Source organism: Copadichromis virginalis, linkage group LG4 (assembly GCF_057382275.1).
Source record: "Copadichromis virginalis isolate Kocher_CV1m ecotype Utaka linkage group LG4, C_Virginalis_male_GT1.1, whole genome shotgun sequence".
NCBI classification, from domain to species: domain Eukaryota; kingdom Metazoa; phylum Chordata; class Actinopteri; order Cichliformes; family Cichlidae; genus Copadichromis; species Copadichromis virginalis.
Window position 1 is genome coordinate 32,875,243 of NC_140621.1, and position 16,177 is coordinate 32,891,419.

The 16,177-nt window shown below is 40.3% G+C and overlaps 1 protein-coding gene across 1 annotated transcript; it reads left to right on the forward strand.

Annotated features, from left to right (window-relative positions):
• Nucleotides 1-7,340: 7,340 nt before the first annotated feature.
• rcvrna (recoverin a) lies at nt 7,341-9,071 on the forward strand. Its single transcript, XM_085454998.1, has 3 exons — nt 7,341-7,766; nt 8,038-8,149; nt 8,245-9,071. The coding sequence occupies exons 1-3, from the start codon at nt 7,386-7,388 to the stop codon at nt 8,361-8,363; spliced, it is 612 nt and encodes a 203-aa protein (XP_085311124.1). The 5' UTR covers nt 7,341-7,385; the 3' UTR covers nt 8,364-9,071.
• Nucleotides 9,072-16,177: the final 7,106 nt, after the last annotated feature.

Genomic DNA, 16,177 nt, shown 5'->3' on the forward strand with positions numbered 1-16,177 from the left:
TGAAAAGGCAACTAATCCTGGCTTTTGATATGTAGCCACCGTGTTTCGCCTCCCAGCGGATATATCAAATCTTCATAATCTTGTTACATTTGGGGCTCCTTGGGTGAGAAGTGTGTACATCCCTCTGCCGGCTCTTCTGATGTGCTGCCACCTTGATGAAAGGGTGCATCCTCTGCACTCCCACAGAGACAATAGAAACCCATGGCACTATTGGTTTTCCTTCATTTGAACTCGTAAACTGTCCCCTCTGTGCTGCCACTCCAAACTCATCGCTCCTCCCCTTCTACAAAGCTCTGCCTGCAACATTATCCATTACAAATGGCAAATTATAGTCCAGACTTCCTTTGAACATATTAGCAAAAAGCAAAGATTACAACAAGCTTAGATTGTAATCCAGAAGCAGGCTCTTCCCTGAGTTTCCTGCATTTGCAAAGTAATTGCAGCCGCAGGCATAAGATCAAGTCCCTTTTTACAGTTGGTGACCTGTGACATAATGTGGACAGTCTCATATGAAAATCCATTCACTGCGTGTGTGTGCAAGCACGGCAAATCTCTTCTAATAGCCTGCTGATGTAGCACACAAATGAAGACAAACTACTTAGAAGTACAGTATCTGAAGGAGACAGATGGTTGGAGGAAACATCTGCTGCCTTTACTCTGATGCTTTTGTCTATAATTTGCTGTCTTTAAACTTGTCGTAATTTTCTGCAGCTCAAGAGTTTCGCTAACAAATGTGTCGTCTTTGCTTTGACCTATAGACAAATGACTTTAAAAGCTGACATGCGCAAGTGTCGTGCGTAAGTTCCTCAAGTCTCATCTATTATTAGAGACTTTCTATGGAGAATGTCGAGTAAATCAAACAGACTTGCTCTACTTAAACGTGCCTTTGGAAACATTTATCATCCATCACAGTCTTTTCATTTTCAATGTCCCAACAGATTTTGATGTAAACAAAGACTTTTGCCTCAAACAGCAAGTAGGCAGTGCATGAAAAACAGACACTTGGCCCTGTGAAGCTCTCCAAACTTAGCTGATTCCCAGCTGTTAATGGTGTTTTACAGATTGTGAAGCTGGCATTCACAGGTGGTGAACTCCAACGTGATTACCATCACGAACTCTAACAAAAACACTGATGTTGTCTATTGTTTTGCTACCATCAAAATTATTGTTTAAGGGTACAAATAATAAGTACAAACTACAAAAATTATGCTTCCTGTATTTGCCACTTCAGGCTGATGTTAAAATACGAAAATGGCACTTAAGCATGATAATTAGTATGCTAACTGTGTCGTACAATAAACCACGTAGCAGCTTCTATGGACAGTTTCTCTCTTTGTAGCAATTGTAGAAGTTGAACTGCTTCATAATGCTGAGTGATTGGATACTGCAAAGCCAATCCACCATAACACTTATTCTGGAAGAAATCAGTGTCTAACTTTGTAAGCATTTTGGCAGAAATATTTTGTTTTAATTTAGGGATTTGAGATTATATAATTTTTCTAGTTATGACTTCAGAGTACTCTGAGACAGTAGCAATGTCTATTTCAAGTAAAACTACCAAAACAACAACAACAACAAAAAGATGCCATTTTAGAAGACCTGTTTCTTTATTGTTTTGGTAGTTTTAGCTGTTAGCCTCGATGAAATTAACTGTAATAACCTTGGTGGTCCCTGCATTAGGACAAATCACAAGTGGACCAGAGAGGGTTCTAGAAAATCATCTCTTGGTGCCCACAAGAGGCAAAACTAATGCAGCGGCTAGCTCAATGGGGCGGCCCCCAGAATCCCCACATAGGGGTCCAAAAGGGCAGCCCACAGTTCACCTACAACCAAGCTTGCTAGCTCAGCCGATAACTTCAGTTATGTACATATAGGAAAACTATTGTTAGCTAACATTAGAAGAAAGCTAGTTTTATGTAATGATGCCCATCTGGGCAAAAGTGGAAAGCTGCCAAAAGAGCACTCAACTTTATTGTTTTCAAAGGTGTCTCTGAGCTGTTGTGTCCAATAAATAATGCTAGCAAACACTGATGTCGCTGCTCACACAGTCAAACTGCAAGTTATTGCAAATTAAACTAAAATACTGTATGAAGTAGATGAGACTGTGTAATTGTTTCTAAATCTTAAGGCTGATTTGGTAACTTTGTTTGCCAATTAATTATCTCCAGGTTACCTGTATCTTAGTTGCTAACATTATCCTTGCAAGTTTGCTAGATTACTGTAGATTACTTTGATAACTAAAGTAATTCCAACTTACTTAACTGATTTAGCCATCAACAAATCATGTAATGGCATGAAACAAACATATATTGTCACGGTTTGGCAGGGCAAACCGTGGGGATGTAGGGAAGGAGGACCCAGGCGCGGAGCTCTGTGTGTAAACAGTGCGTTTATTTACAGTGAAAAAACAACAATAAATCCCCGTGCTCTCCCCTGACTCCCGTGTCGTGTCTCTCCGTGAAAAGTCCGTGTCTTAGTGCTCTCCGCTCCCGTGTCTCAGCACTCCTCGTGCTGGCTGCTGTCTGGCGCTCCACACTTCTCCTGGGGACACAATAAAAGCAGCCGTCAGGACACATACAACCGTGGGGACACACACATTAACTAAGCTCAACTGGATGACTAACGTGGAGTCTCACACAATGATCCCACACCAATGGGAGCGACCAAGACTCTCCTAAGTAGCTCCCCCGACGAGCCCTGATCAGCAGCAGGTGTGTGGCAGGAGCTTCGGGTGTGGCCAGTCCCCTAGCAGGGCCACACCCACCAGGCCTGCAGGTGCTTGACATCCATCCTACAGCCAAACACATATATACACACACCCACACCTGCCTATACAGAAATGTGGACACAGAACAGCAGCACAGTATCACCTATACATATAACAATATAATTCATAACTGCTGACATAAATAACTAACAGCGTGGGGCAGTTAGCCAGTTAGCTGTAACCTAACTGTGCAGCATGTATTTGACATTTTGCCCAAGTTGTTATAAGTACTGAAACTCAGGTGTACAGTATATGCACTGGTCTCTCAGTTTTTGTTTACACTGCCCTGTGTACAGTAGTGTGAGCACTGGCAGCTGTGCAGATCATTTAACTGCCCTGGATTTGTAAACTCCTTTAAAGTATCCGAGATGTCGAATTTTCCCTCTCATCATCCTCATCATGTTTTTGGAGTCAAATCGAGTCAAATCCAGAACACACTCAAACGATTCATATAAACTAAAACACAAAAGCTTAAAAAGAAACTGTACTCCGGGATTAGTGTGATGAAAATCCACAGTAATGACCACGATAAACTCATGTAGGGACAATTTGACTTAACCGTGTTACACAATGTCCACTACAGTCATAAGATTTAAAAGACAAGGCCATATTAAAATGGGTTTCATCTGGAGTAGACACTGATAGAAAATAAACAATAACAAATAATATAAGGGGGATTTTTGACCGTCTGTATGTTTGCCTCATTGCTGGCATTTATATGGTAAGTAGGCATAGACTTTTAGTGATTCCTCTGAATGCACATAGATTATACTGAACATTAGCTTCCATGTAATAAATTACAACCACAGGATACTTAAGTCCAGCGTTACACTTGATGAAGTGGTAAGCCGGTTGGTACAATGAACAGTTCCCAGGCTCATTGCTTTTTACATAATAATACCTGCCAGTTTGCGAATGACAGATGTGAGGTTTGAGCGAATGCCTTTTCCCCTGACGTACAGATGCTCAACATTTTGTGCAATTGTGAACTAAACCTAAACGATTATGTAAAAGTATGTGATGGTATTTTAAATGTGAAATGAATGACCTGGACTTTACCTAATCTGATTTTGCAAAGGTAGATGCAGATTTACACAGAGACTCTCCCGGATTATGTTTATGCATAAAGGAAAATTTAGGATTGCTTTGTCCAACTTTAACTTCATTTAAAATGCAGAAAAATCCAAATAAATGTGCACTGGCTTTCACTTCATTCACCAAAGCTGGTACACCTTGCACAGGATGAAATAGGATTATAATCAGCTGTTATGTGTGTCAGCAGTGACCTCTTGGTCCCTGACGCGTGAGAGCTGCCGATAGATTATTGTAGATTAATTCTGATGCTGATCACAGTATAGCACAAATACTCAGTTGTGGTTAGAAGTTTACATACACTCATCGTGGGCATGAATGTTGTCATTTTGGGCTTTTAATGATTTCTTTGAATTGTTCTTTTTCAGGGTGTAATCATCGTACAACATAAATGTTTAATCACTTTTAAAAAACATGAATCGGATACACCAGTTTTCATTTATTTTTGATTTTCTCGAATCCACACAGATTAAAAAGTATATGTTCAGGATCAAGTATATACATAGACCCACTTGAATCTTTTAATAAGTGGTACTGAAGGTTTAAGAATGTCTTTAATCTTGATAAAACCCTCAATTGGATTGACCAGTGCTGAGGACAATGGGAAACTCAGGGATCTAAGAAGGAAACATGGCGATATACACAAGTTGGAAGGTCTCTGTAGATTTGAAAATTACCAGATAACTGTATTGAAGTACAAATTATTCAATGTGTGTGCCAATGTCTGGAAGGAGACCGAAACTGTCTTTATTTGTCAAATTGTTTGACATCACAAACTGATTGTTATTGTATTGTTTCTTAATGGTTTCTTTAATGGTTAATACACCAGTACGCATAAGCTTTCAATATGATGTCTTTAATGCTAAAACATAATTGTTGTTATCTATGATTTTTCAAATTTACTGTTTTACAAATACTGTTATATTAATACTACTTTAAATATTAGTACCTTATAACATACAGTTGATTAATTGTTTTCCTAAAATTCAAAATGCAATAATTTGCTTTTTAAGTCTTCCGATTTCTCTTAAAATCAGAGACATTTTTTTATTTTGCTCCTGGTCAGTTTCATTACTTTTATTCTTTTTGATTATTTTTTTAAAAATGGGGCTTTTCTTCCTCATTGGGCTGCAAAGTTATGTTTGCACTTAATTCGGAAAAGGCGTATCATCGGGCATAAGTATGTTTGCGGCTGTTTGTCCCCAGATAAGATTATCTGTGTCTCCACTATAATAGTCTTGGACCAGATTACAGCACAATCTGCTGCAGTGGTGGGAAACCTGCAGTGACTGAAGGTAATTACAAATGGACAGTTTCTGGTGTTTAAGCCTCTGCAGCTCTCTTTAGGGCAACCAAACTCAAACACTTGGCGACAAATGGCCCAAACCACCCAGTAACATATGATTAATTAACCTCATGTGGTGGCTGGATCATCTCTGACACCCCCTTCATTGCACTTTGAGCTGTTTCTTTGTCTTTTTCCTGTCACATCACATTCAGGCATTTGACCTAACTGACCCACATCGTGAAAACAATTTAATATTCAACCTAAGACACTGCTGTTCTTGATGCGCGCTCAATCATGCAGGTAAGTAAATCCCAAAAAGTTGATTCTGTTCATCTGGACGTAGCGTTTTCAGTGGGCGAAACGTTTCGTCACTCATCCAAATGACGGTCTCAGCTGACTGCATGTTTATCCAAACTTGGTGGGCGATCGTGGCTCAAGAGTTGGGAGTTCGCCTTGTAATCAGAAGGTTGCCGGTTCGAGCCCCGGCTTGGACAGTCTCGGTCGTTGTGTCCTTGGCCAAGACACTTCACCCGTTGCCTACTGGTGGTGGTCAGAGGGCCCGGTGGCGCCAGTGTCCGGCAGCCTCGCCTCTGTCAGTGCGCCCCAGGGTGGCTGTGGCTACAATGTAGCTGCCATCACCAGTGTGTGAATGGGTGGATGGCTGGATATGTAAAGCGCTTTGGGGTCCTTAGGGACTAGAAAAGCGCTATATAAATACAGGCCATTTACCATATTTACCAAACTTATAAACAGTACCTTTTCACAGTGGCTGAACTTAGCACACTGAATAACCAATGGGCTGTGAGATCAGTTCCTTGATCATAAATATGGAAAATATCATGACCACTGATCAACAACCACTGATCAAAGACCATGAGTACCATTCACAGAGAGCTGGGGAATGGCTGCAATCACAGCATTGTAAGATGGTTAGGCCCCCTCCTCGATTCAGAGATGGTCTTTTTCTTCTCAGGTAAATGGTCATCCTCATCATTGAAAGAGTGTCCACTGGCTTGTAGGTGTAAATAGACTGCGGAGTCCTGGCCTCCGCTTAGCCAGAGTTTTTTGGTTTCCTCGATGTCTGCCACTTTTCATATCCTCCCCGTTGAATTAGATGTTTTGGTCCCCCGAGTTAATGTGATCCATGAATTGTGGTCCTGAGATGTATCATCAATGAACTGACTCACAGCCCGTTATTAGCTCACTGGGTTAATTTCAGTCATTGTGCAAAGGTACTGTTTATAAGGTTGGCAGTCAGCTGAGACTGAACAAATCACTTGGATGAATAACTAAACATTTCTCCTACTGAAAAAGTTCCAGATGAACAGAATCAACTTTTTGGGCTAACATTGCAGAAACAATGATTAGCACGGTTACCAGCAAGAAGATCCTGTAGTCCAGGGTTTTCTGTGTGGCGTTTGCATGTTCTACCCATGTTTGCATGGCTTCTCTCCAGGTACTCCGGTTTCCTCCCATGGTCCAGAGACATGCAGTTAGTGTGGTTAGGTTAACAGACGATTCTAAGTTGCCCATAAGTGTGAATGGTTGTCTGTCTCTTTGTTAGCCCTGCGACAGACTGGCAACCTGTCCAGGGTGCACTCTGCCTATCGCCCTAAGACAGCTGGGATAGGCTCCAGCCTCCCCTTGACCCTCAGTTGGATAAGCAGAAGAGAATGGATGGATGTATTAACATAAAGATGATTTTGGAAATTACCAAAACTGTTAATTTAGGACAGCTGTAGAATAAACCTTACATTGGGTGGTGGTCTAATACATTTGTTTAACACTGTCTGGTTTAGTGTAAGCAAATTCCTCCCTAGTGGCAATGATAAAAGATGGCACCAGTCTATGCTCGTCTTTCTTTGGCCCCAAAGTCAGTATTATTATACTTCAACCCTGTAACTAAATATTAGAGTGTATTTACACAAATTCTGCTTAAAAAGGCAAATATCCTCCCAGATGTTGAGCTTCTAAGTAACGGCCACCTGCCGCCTTTAATCCGCTGCGCTTGCCTCCTGTATTTAACTCTGTCTTCAATATAAAGGTGTCATAGCAGTGTGACGCAGTTATCCCCCTTAATCTTCAAGACAGCTGTCTGGATTTAGGCAGTGATGATCATAATCCCATTTGGCACCTTGAGGGGCTCGACAGAGCGAACACAAGACAGAGCGCACAAACTCCACAGAAGTTTAACGGCCAATCGCAGGAGATACAAGAATTTAACCTTTCTTGATCAGGATGGGGAATACTAAGAGCAGCGCTTTGTCAAAGGAGCTCCTGGAAGAGCTGAAGTCCAACACCAAATACACAGAGGCCGAACTGTGCACCTGGTATCAGTCCTTCCTCAAGGAGTGTCCCAGTGGGAGGATCAGCAAGCAGCAGTTCGAGGGCATCTATGCCAGCTTCTTCCCAGACGCGGACCCCACGGCGTATGCGCGGCACGTTTTCAGGAGTTTCGACACTAATGCAGACGGAACTTTGGACTTTAAGGAGTACATCGTCGCTCTGCACCTCACCTCTGGGGGAAAGACTCTGCAGAAGCTGGAGTGGGCTTTTGGCCTCTATGATGTGGATGGAAATGGAACCATCAGCAAAAATGAAATCCAAGAGATTGTTCGGGTACCTATACTTCATACTAATTTTATCTGTTCTGAATACACTAAAATTACATGACTAAACTGAATTCGCGTTACATTCATCTATTGAATAATCACGATCACTTCTGTGAATGTGTAAATGGACCTTTGATGATTTCAATTTTAAGCCACAGCCTCCTCTAAATTATTCCACTTACAATTACTCAAAGAAAATGTAATATTCCGACGAATATTTGATTAAATTCATCATGAATCATTGGTTAAACCTATAAAATGCGTTTACTCTCCTGCAGTCAATATTCAACATGATTCCTGCTGACGCACAGAAGAAGCTCCCTGAGGATGAAAACACGCCGGAGAAAAGGGCTGAAAAAATCTGGACATTTTTCGGAAAGAAGGAGAACGGTAAACCACACTTTATTAACTCTCATCTCGTTATCTGCTGCACCTTTACAAGGCACAAGCATTTTGTTGACGCTTCTTTTTTTGGTTCTTTGCAGATAAAATCTCAGAGGGAGAGTTCATTCAGGGCGTGATGGACAACAAGGATATCCTACGCTTGATACAATATGATGAACCTCAGAAAATCAAAGACAAGCTGAAAGAGAAGAAGCAGTAGAGTACAGGCTAAAAACAGAGCAGAAAAAAACCTCACATGGTTTTAAGACTGATTTCTGTGGCTATATTTTAACCGCTTTAACCACATTTCTCATTTTTTATTGTAATTAATCATGTTCATGTTCTTTCTGGTAAACTAGTTAAACAGTGTTTCATTTTTTGTCATTGCAAGTAGTAATTAAATAGGGTGATTAGGCACATTTGATAAAATAAAATAAAATAGAAGCTGAACAACTGTGCAATGGATGAATTTTAAACAGTGTAACCGCTCAGGCTAGAACAGGGATGGCAACGTGAATGTTGGGAGTCAAAACAGTGTTCACGTTTAATTGACCAGAATCAATTTCTTCACATTTTTACTTGTGTTGCAATAAATTTTATTAATAACTCCTTTGTGGATCCATATTCACACTTTACAAAGGTATCCATAGGCTGGATTGGACGTTTTTGGCGTGTCCGTTTTGTTTAGCCTCCTTGGTTTAGATGTTGTACTTTGTGTAAACGAGCTGATTTCATGCAGTTAAATCTTTAAATCACACAATTTACAATGGACAGCGCACAAGTTTGTTGGTTATTTTAGTTTGTTCAATTTTGTTCAAATATGTTTTGTACGTTTTTTGTGTAGTTGTGGCAGTGAACACGTTAACTCATTATTTGTTTAAATGTTCTCTTTTGTGTACATGAAAATGAAAACCTGTCTGTAAAGGTGTATGTGTGTTATGTGTTGTGCTTTTAAAGTGTCGTTGTATAACATGGTAATATCCACCAAGGACACTTCAGCCATGTCCTCGACTCTTTTAAAAAGCTGAAACATGCATTTTGAACACACTTCCTTTCCACTTGGAATTTGTTTTAACTGATATATTTGTAGTGTTTGCACTGTTTCACAGAGTGACTCATCTCAACCAACTGTAGTTTATATACAACTTTATTTTGGATTATCTTTACACATATATTTACTCTGGTTTGGTTTCCAATGAAACTTAGTTTGGTTTCTGTATTTTAATTCTTAAACGTTTTTAATTACATTTATATTATCTGGACTATTTATTAAACAGCCACTAGACACACCACTGATTTTTATATTAAACAGGTGGAAAATACAAATGAGGACAGAATTATTTGCTCCCTTGTGAAAATTCCTATTTTTAAAGGTAATTTGGAGAGGGAAGGAATTTGCAAAAGCTTTCCCAAACATCCTACTGTTATTTTGGATGCTTATATTTCTTTACTTTGTATACAGAAACAATATTATTTCACATTAACTACCCCCGATGATAACAGTCACTGTGTATCGTTTTTCCTTTTCTGCAGTCTGTTGTTTTAGTCGGTTGATCTGATGGTCTTCTGTCATGAACTTTGGACTTCAGTTCACCCCACAGATTTTCAGTGGGATTCAAGTCAGGGCTTTGTGACATAATCAGCGTCACTCTGAGAACGGGGTATAGTTTCATTCAATCTTTCCTCGGGTTGTCCTCGGCATGCCTCAGTCTGGCTTGAATGTGCCTCTTCTGCAGAGTTTTTCTTGGTCCACAGTCTCAGAGTGCATTTCTCTGCAGGCTTCTAGTGATTGTCTTTTCTGTGAATACACATCCCTACTTGGCTAACTCCTTCACTATTGTCTTGGCAGTTGTCCTGGGGTTAGTAGACACATCTCTCACTAGTTTTGTTCACTTCCTACCTCCACCAGACTTGTTCTGTACTGTATGGCTCTTTTTAAATATCTTAATACTTCTCACTCCAGTTCTTGAAATGCTGTGATAACTTTAGATCTTCATCTCCTGCTTCGTCTAAACTGATTTCTTTTGTTTTTAGAATGATATTTTCTCAAGTGACAGCTCAAACCCTTGCTGAAGTTTTTATACTGTGTAAATTGGAAGATAACACATAGTTTTAGCCTGTTTTACAAGCACAGCAATAAAAAGGTCAGTTTGTCAGGGCGCTAATATTATTGCCCTTTAAGGTTTTTTATTTTTTCTGGAATAATTCGATGGTTGTTTCCAAATAGAAATCATTTATTCGTTCCAAGGAAAACAAGTATGATTAAAAATGGAGAAATCCCTTGCTCTGTTAACAAGCACTTGGGGAAAAGAGATCACTTTTGATGACAGGAATATCCAGCCTGGTGATAGTCACCTCCTCTAACATGTATACCTAAAGACTCTGTTTCCTGACTCTGCAGTGTTATGAGCCGTCCTGACACTCAGTGGTTGCATGCCAGCCTTTTATTGACAGCCAATTTACTCTCTAATACATCTGGCAGCTCTCCAGCGTGTTTTTTTCACACTTGGATTCATTCATTAGATTGAAAGCAAGAAAATCTGGATGAGAGCTCCTTATGAAGGGAATTAGGCTCAGGTTAACAATCCTTCTGTATCAGCCAATCCTATTAGGAGCTGAAGGTCAGTTGAGACACACAGCCAACTCACAGTTAGGATAATGTGGGCTTGGCACAGAGAACGATACACTGCTCCAACATGCTCCCCCGCATAGATCATTTGCTTCCCGCGGTCCAACTTGAATCCATTAGTATATTTTACTTTTAGTTTAACTTTTCTTTGTTAAGCTTAGGCTACGTCCACACTAGCCCGGATAGATGTGAAAACAGCGTTTTCGTCTGAAAACGCTCCGCGTCCACACTAGTCATTTTCAAAGAGTCCACACTAAAACGACCGAAAATGCTGACGTTGCAGTTCTGTGCATGCATGAAACGCAAGATGACTCGACCTGTGTCATTTCCCTCTGCCGTTTATTTACATTCCGGCTCTTTGAATCGTGGCAGCGAAATGGCAAGACAAAGCAACGAATTTTTCAAGTGGACTGATAATGAGGTGGAGTTGTTGCTCTGAGTCACCAACGAGTACAAGGTTTCCAAAGCAAACGAGAACATCGACTGGGAGACGGACCAGAACAAATACGCAAAATATTGGACCGCCTCAAAGAACAGTATCCGGTTGTTCAGTGATGACGCGACGAATCCTACTTCCGGGCCTAAAGTAGTCTGTGTTTAATATGGCTTTTGTGTTGTTAACATGTTTAATGTTTTGTATTTTCTTCTATTTAATCTCAAAAAGCTCCTAAAACAGTCAGTGATCACTGTTGACCTCCCTCGGCTTTTATTACCGCTAATCATTTATTTAAGCTCAGTTTTTAAAACCTTAGGATGTAACTACAGCCCAGCCCATGCAGCAGTATATGAATGACTAACCTCGTATTGTGGATGGATTGTCTCAGTTGTTCTCCTGGCTGAAGTTTGGTCCTTTTACAGCATCCTGCCATGCGATTACATTTGTTCCTGACCACCGAGAACACTCACGTTAACTTTTATCGAGTGGAAAAAAAAAGTTAGCTTGTTTAAATTATGCTAACATAGCTGTGTCGCTCGCAGTCACGTAGCACATCATTATATACCAGCTAGCCAAATTTCAGTAACCCTACAAACGTCACTGCTGTTTAGCTTTCTGTCTTCATTTATGTTGGAAGTGATAACAGAGCTGTACGTTTGAATTTGTTTCCAAAACCCTGCAGTCAGGACATGCTATATTGTATTTAGATAGAAGCTAGCGAGCTAACTTCCTGCTAACTTCTAACTCCGTTAAATGTCATAAATTACGTTTTCATGGATGCCTGGATGTTAAACTCAATTGTTACACCTGGTAGAGCAGAACGCTGATCATTTTATTAAAGATGAAAGACTTTAGACAGTTCTTCAACTCTCAGTAATGCCACAGTGATCGTTTGATATATGGACCTGCAGCGGAGTTTAGGTCCAGACACGGCTAGTGATGTCAGACTGAACAATCGGATTACATGACTGGGTAAGTGGTCACATGACTGCATCATATGACCAACATGCGTCATCGTTTTAGAAAGTCTGCGTTTTCAAGTGTCCACACTGCGACGGGACAGCTCCGTTTTGAAATGTATGCGTTTTTGAGAGCGTTTTCAAAACGCCGTCTCAGTGTGGAAGGGAGGCCAAAACGGAGAGAAAACGATGTGTTTTCAAACGAAAACGCTTTAGTGTGGACGTAGCCTTAAAGCGATAAACAAGAAGACAGTTTGTGTTTGAAGTGACACACAATCCCTTTTTTATGCTAATTAAGAAAGATTCAGGTACTTTTTAGGCATATATTTCAATTTGTGATTAATGCTTAAATCTCCCTTGTTGTTGACTGCCACCTATCTTTTATGGTACTCTGTCACAAAGACACCCAGTGATCTCTAAACACAACACACAGAGCTCTGAAACTCCCAAACTAAATTTAAAGGAAAGTATAGTTAGTTCTCCCTGTTTTCTCTGTATTATTGTAGAGTCTCTACGTTACCTTACAATATAAAGAAATATCAGGGAACTGTTGTTGTGTTGCTATATAAATAAAATTGAATTGACATATTTCATTTGTAGTTTAACACAATAGATAAAGGACTGCTGTGCAGTCAGTTAATATGGAATCTAGCTCTTATTTCCTAAAGTGGGATGAGCTATGACTATATAGACAGTGTTTACCTTTCAGTCTGCCTTTGGTAGCTTTTAGGCCAGGATCTAAGGTTGGGACAGCGGGCACAGGAATGTGATCAGCTCTCCTGCTCTGAGGAACACTGGCTGGTCTTGTCCATGCCACAAAGCTGACACACAAAGTCTTTGTGTGTCATGGGGTGCACCTGCTTGGCACTGCTCATCTCACGGTGCAAAATGAAGGCATTTGTTGTTGCAGTGTCCAGGAAGTGCAGCAAGATGATCCTCTACCAGGGAGCAGTGTTTCTGTGGGTGGAGTAGTGCAGAATGAGCTGATCTGACAGGTCAGCTCCACCCATATCTTTGTTGTAGGCCATGATTGGTGGCCTCACTTGCAGTTTTAACCTTGCTAGTGTTTATCTTGAAGCTAATAGTGTAGCCACTGCTTGATTCAGCCAATAAAAAATGTCATCCCTGATTTAGTTGGCTTGGCCTTCATATATTGTGTCAAACCAGTTTTTGCCGCCTTTTTGGAACATGTTGTTGGTCTCAAAGGTACAGTTTTATCTTGGTTTAAATCCTATCTCTCAGAGAGGTCGTTCTCTGTTGCTATGGGGCAACACTCCTCGGCTTCTGCCCCTATTTATTGTGGTGGTCAAGGGTCCGTGCTCGGTCCTGCTCTTTTCTCTTTGTACATGTTGCCGTTGGGATTAATTTTTAGAAAACATAACATCTCCTTTCACTGTTATGCCGATGATATCCAGATTTATTTACCTTTGAAATCTGATGTGACTGCTTCTTTGCAACCTCTGTTCAACTGTTTGCATGAAGTTAAAATTTGGTTATCACATAATTTTCTTACATTGAACGAGAATAAGACCGAAATCATAGTCTTTGGTAGTCACACTCCGCTAGACCAGTTAGCTGATGCCCTAGGCCCTCTCGCTAGCCATCCTTCGTCCACTGTAAGAAACCTCGGAGTGTTCCTGGATGGCTCTTTTAAACTCGAGAAACAGGTGTCCACTGTGGTAAAAAACAGCTTTTACCAGTTGCGTCAGATTTCCAAAGCAAAGCCGTTTCTTCCTTTAAAAGATCTTGAAAAGCTTATCCACGCATTTATTACATCCAGATTGGACTACTGTAACTCCCTCTACTCGGGCCTCCAACACTCCTCTCTTTGCCGGCTCCAGTTAATTCAAAATGCAGCTGCGCGTCTTTTAACAGGTACGAGAATTCATGAACACATAACTCCAATTTTAGCCAAATTACATTGGCTCCCTGTTAAATATCGTATAGATTTTAAAATTCTTTTGTTCACTTTTAATATTTTGAATAATTTAGCGCCCAGTTATATTTCTGATTTACTCCATTCATACAATCCCAACAGGGCACTTAGATCATCCAACCATAGGCTCCTAGCACAACCTAGGACTCGAATGAAGTCGAGAGGCGACCGGGCCTTTGCATCCGTGGCACCCAGACTCTGGAATAACCTCCCCGTTCATATTCGCACTGCCGAGTCTATCCAGTCTTTTAAATTACGTCTTAAAACTTATTTTTTTACTTTGGCTTTTGATTCTGTCTAGTTGGCTGTTTTAGCTTGTTGCGTTGTTACCTATTGTTTGTTGTCCTCTTCTATTGTTTGTTTTAATTGTCTCATGTTTTTATTGACTGTGAAGCACTATGGTCAACACTGTTGTTTTTAATATGTGCTATAGGCTATAAATAAATTTTGATTTGATTTGATTTTGATTTTTTTCTTTTTTTACCCCCGTCCTTTTATCCGTCCTCAGGTCTTCTACCTTGCCTTTTATACAGACTTCACAGTGTCCGTGGAATAGCTGAGTACTCACCTGTAAGCTTGTTTAACTTAACTATTTAATGTTTAAATCCAATCTGTATGTTGTACCAGTCTGATCAGGTCTCATATTTGCCATCATTTGGCAATTATTGGCATTATTTGAGGTTTAAAGCTGTTTTTGAAACTTGCAAAATGCGAGTATCTGTGGGCTTGTTAATTTAGCCTAAGTCGAATATAATCACTGGTTCGTGTGTCCATGGGTTCTAGTCGTTGGTACTTCAGCCTGACAGCGGCCTCCTTCACTTGTGTGACCATCTGGGCCTTATATTCATTCTTCCAGTGAACAAGTACTGAATGCAAGTTCAACACCTGGAATCAACTCCAGATCTTGTATCAGTTTAATTCAGAATAATGAGGGAACAGATCTCATATGCTCATCAAACTTGTCAGCTGTTCAGTTTAGTTAGAGCAGAGGTGTGAAACATAAGGTCAGAGGGCCTCCAGTTTTGAAACTTTTGGGGCTTATAAAGTATTTTTTAATAAGTATTCCAGCATTTTCTTAATGATAAAGACATTCATTTTCATTTTTCATAGTCATTCATGTTACAAAACACAGATAAGCAATTAAATGACAGAAGATTTCCTGTTTTGTCACTACTATAATTTTTTTTCTTTTCTTTTTTACAATGGCTCCACAGTACTTAAAAAAGGACAATTTCTGTAAATTAACAAACAAAAATCATTTTTTGTAATTACAGGACAGCCTCGGCAATGAGCTACCAGAACATTCTCTGTAATTTTACACATTTAATTGTTCAATTCAATTCAATTTTATTTATATAGCGCCAAATCACAACAAAAGTCGCCTCAAGGCGCTTCATAGATACAGAGAAAAACCCAACAATCATATGACCCCCTATGAGCAAGCACTTTGGCGACAGTGGGAAGGAAAAACTCCCTTTTAACAGGAAGAAACCTCCGGCAGAACCAGGCTCAGGGAGGGGCGGCCATCTGCTGCGACCGGTTGGGGTGAGAGAAGGAAGACAGGATAAAGACATGCTGTGGAAGAGAGACAGAGGTTAATAACAGATATGATTCAATGCAGAGAGGTCTATTAATACATAGTGAGTGAGAAAGGTGACTGGAAAGGAAAAACTCAATGCATCATGGGAATCCCCCGGCAGCCTACATCTATTGCAGCATAACAAAGGGAGGATTCAGGGTCACCTGGTCCAGCCCTAACTATATGCTTTAGAAAAAAGGAAAGTTTTAAGCCTAATCTTAAAAGTAGAGATAGTGTCTGTCTCCCGAATCCAAACTGGAAGCTGGTTCCACAGAAGAGGGGCCTGAAAACTGAAGGCTCTCCCTCCCATTCTACTTTTAAATACTCTAGGAACAACAAGTAGGCCTGCAGAGCGAGAGCGGAGCGCTCTAATAGGGTGATATGGTACTACAAGGTCATTAAGATAAGATGGGGCCTGATTATTTAAGACCTTGTATGTGAGGAGCAGGATTTTGAATTCAATTCTGGATTTAACAGGAAGCCAATGAAGGGAAG

Coding starts and splice junctions, on each gene's coding strand:
- rcvrna (XM_085454998.1), top strand. CDS start 7,386: ATGGGGAATACTAAGAGCAGCGCTTTGTCAAAGGAGCTCCTGGAAGAG. Junction 7,767..8,037: donor AAATCCAAGAGATTGTTCGG/GTACCTATACTT, acceptor ACTCTCCTGCAG/TCAATATTCAACATGATTCC. Junction 8,150..8,244: donor TTTCGGAAAGAAGGAGAACG/GTAAACCACACT, acceptor GGTTCTTTGCAG/ATAAAATCTCAGAGGGAGAG.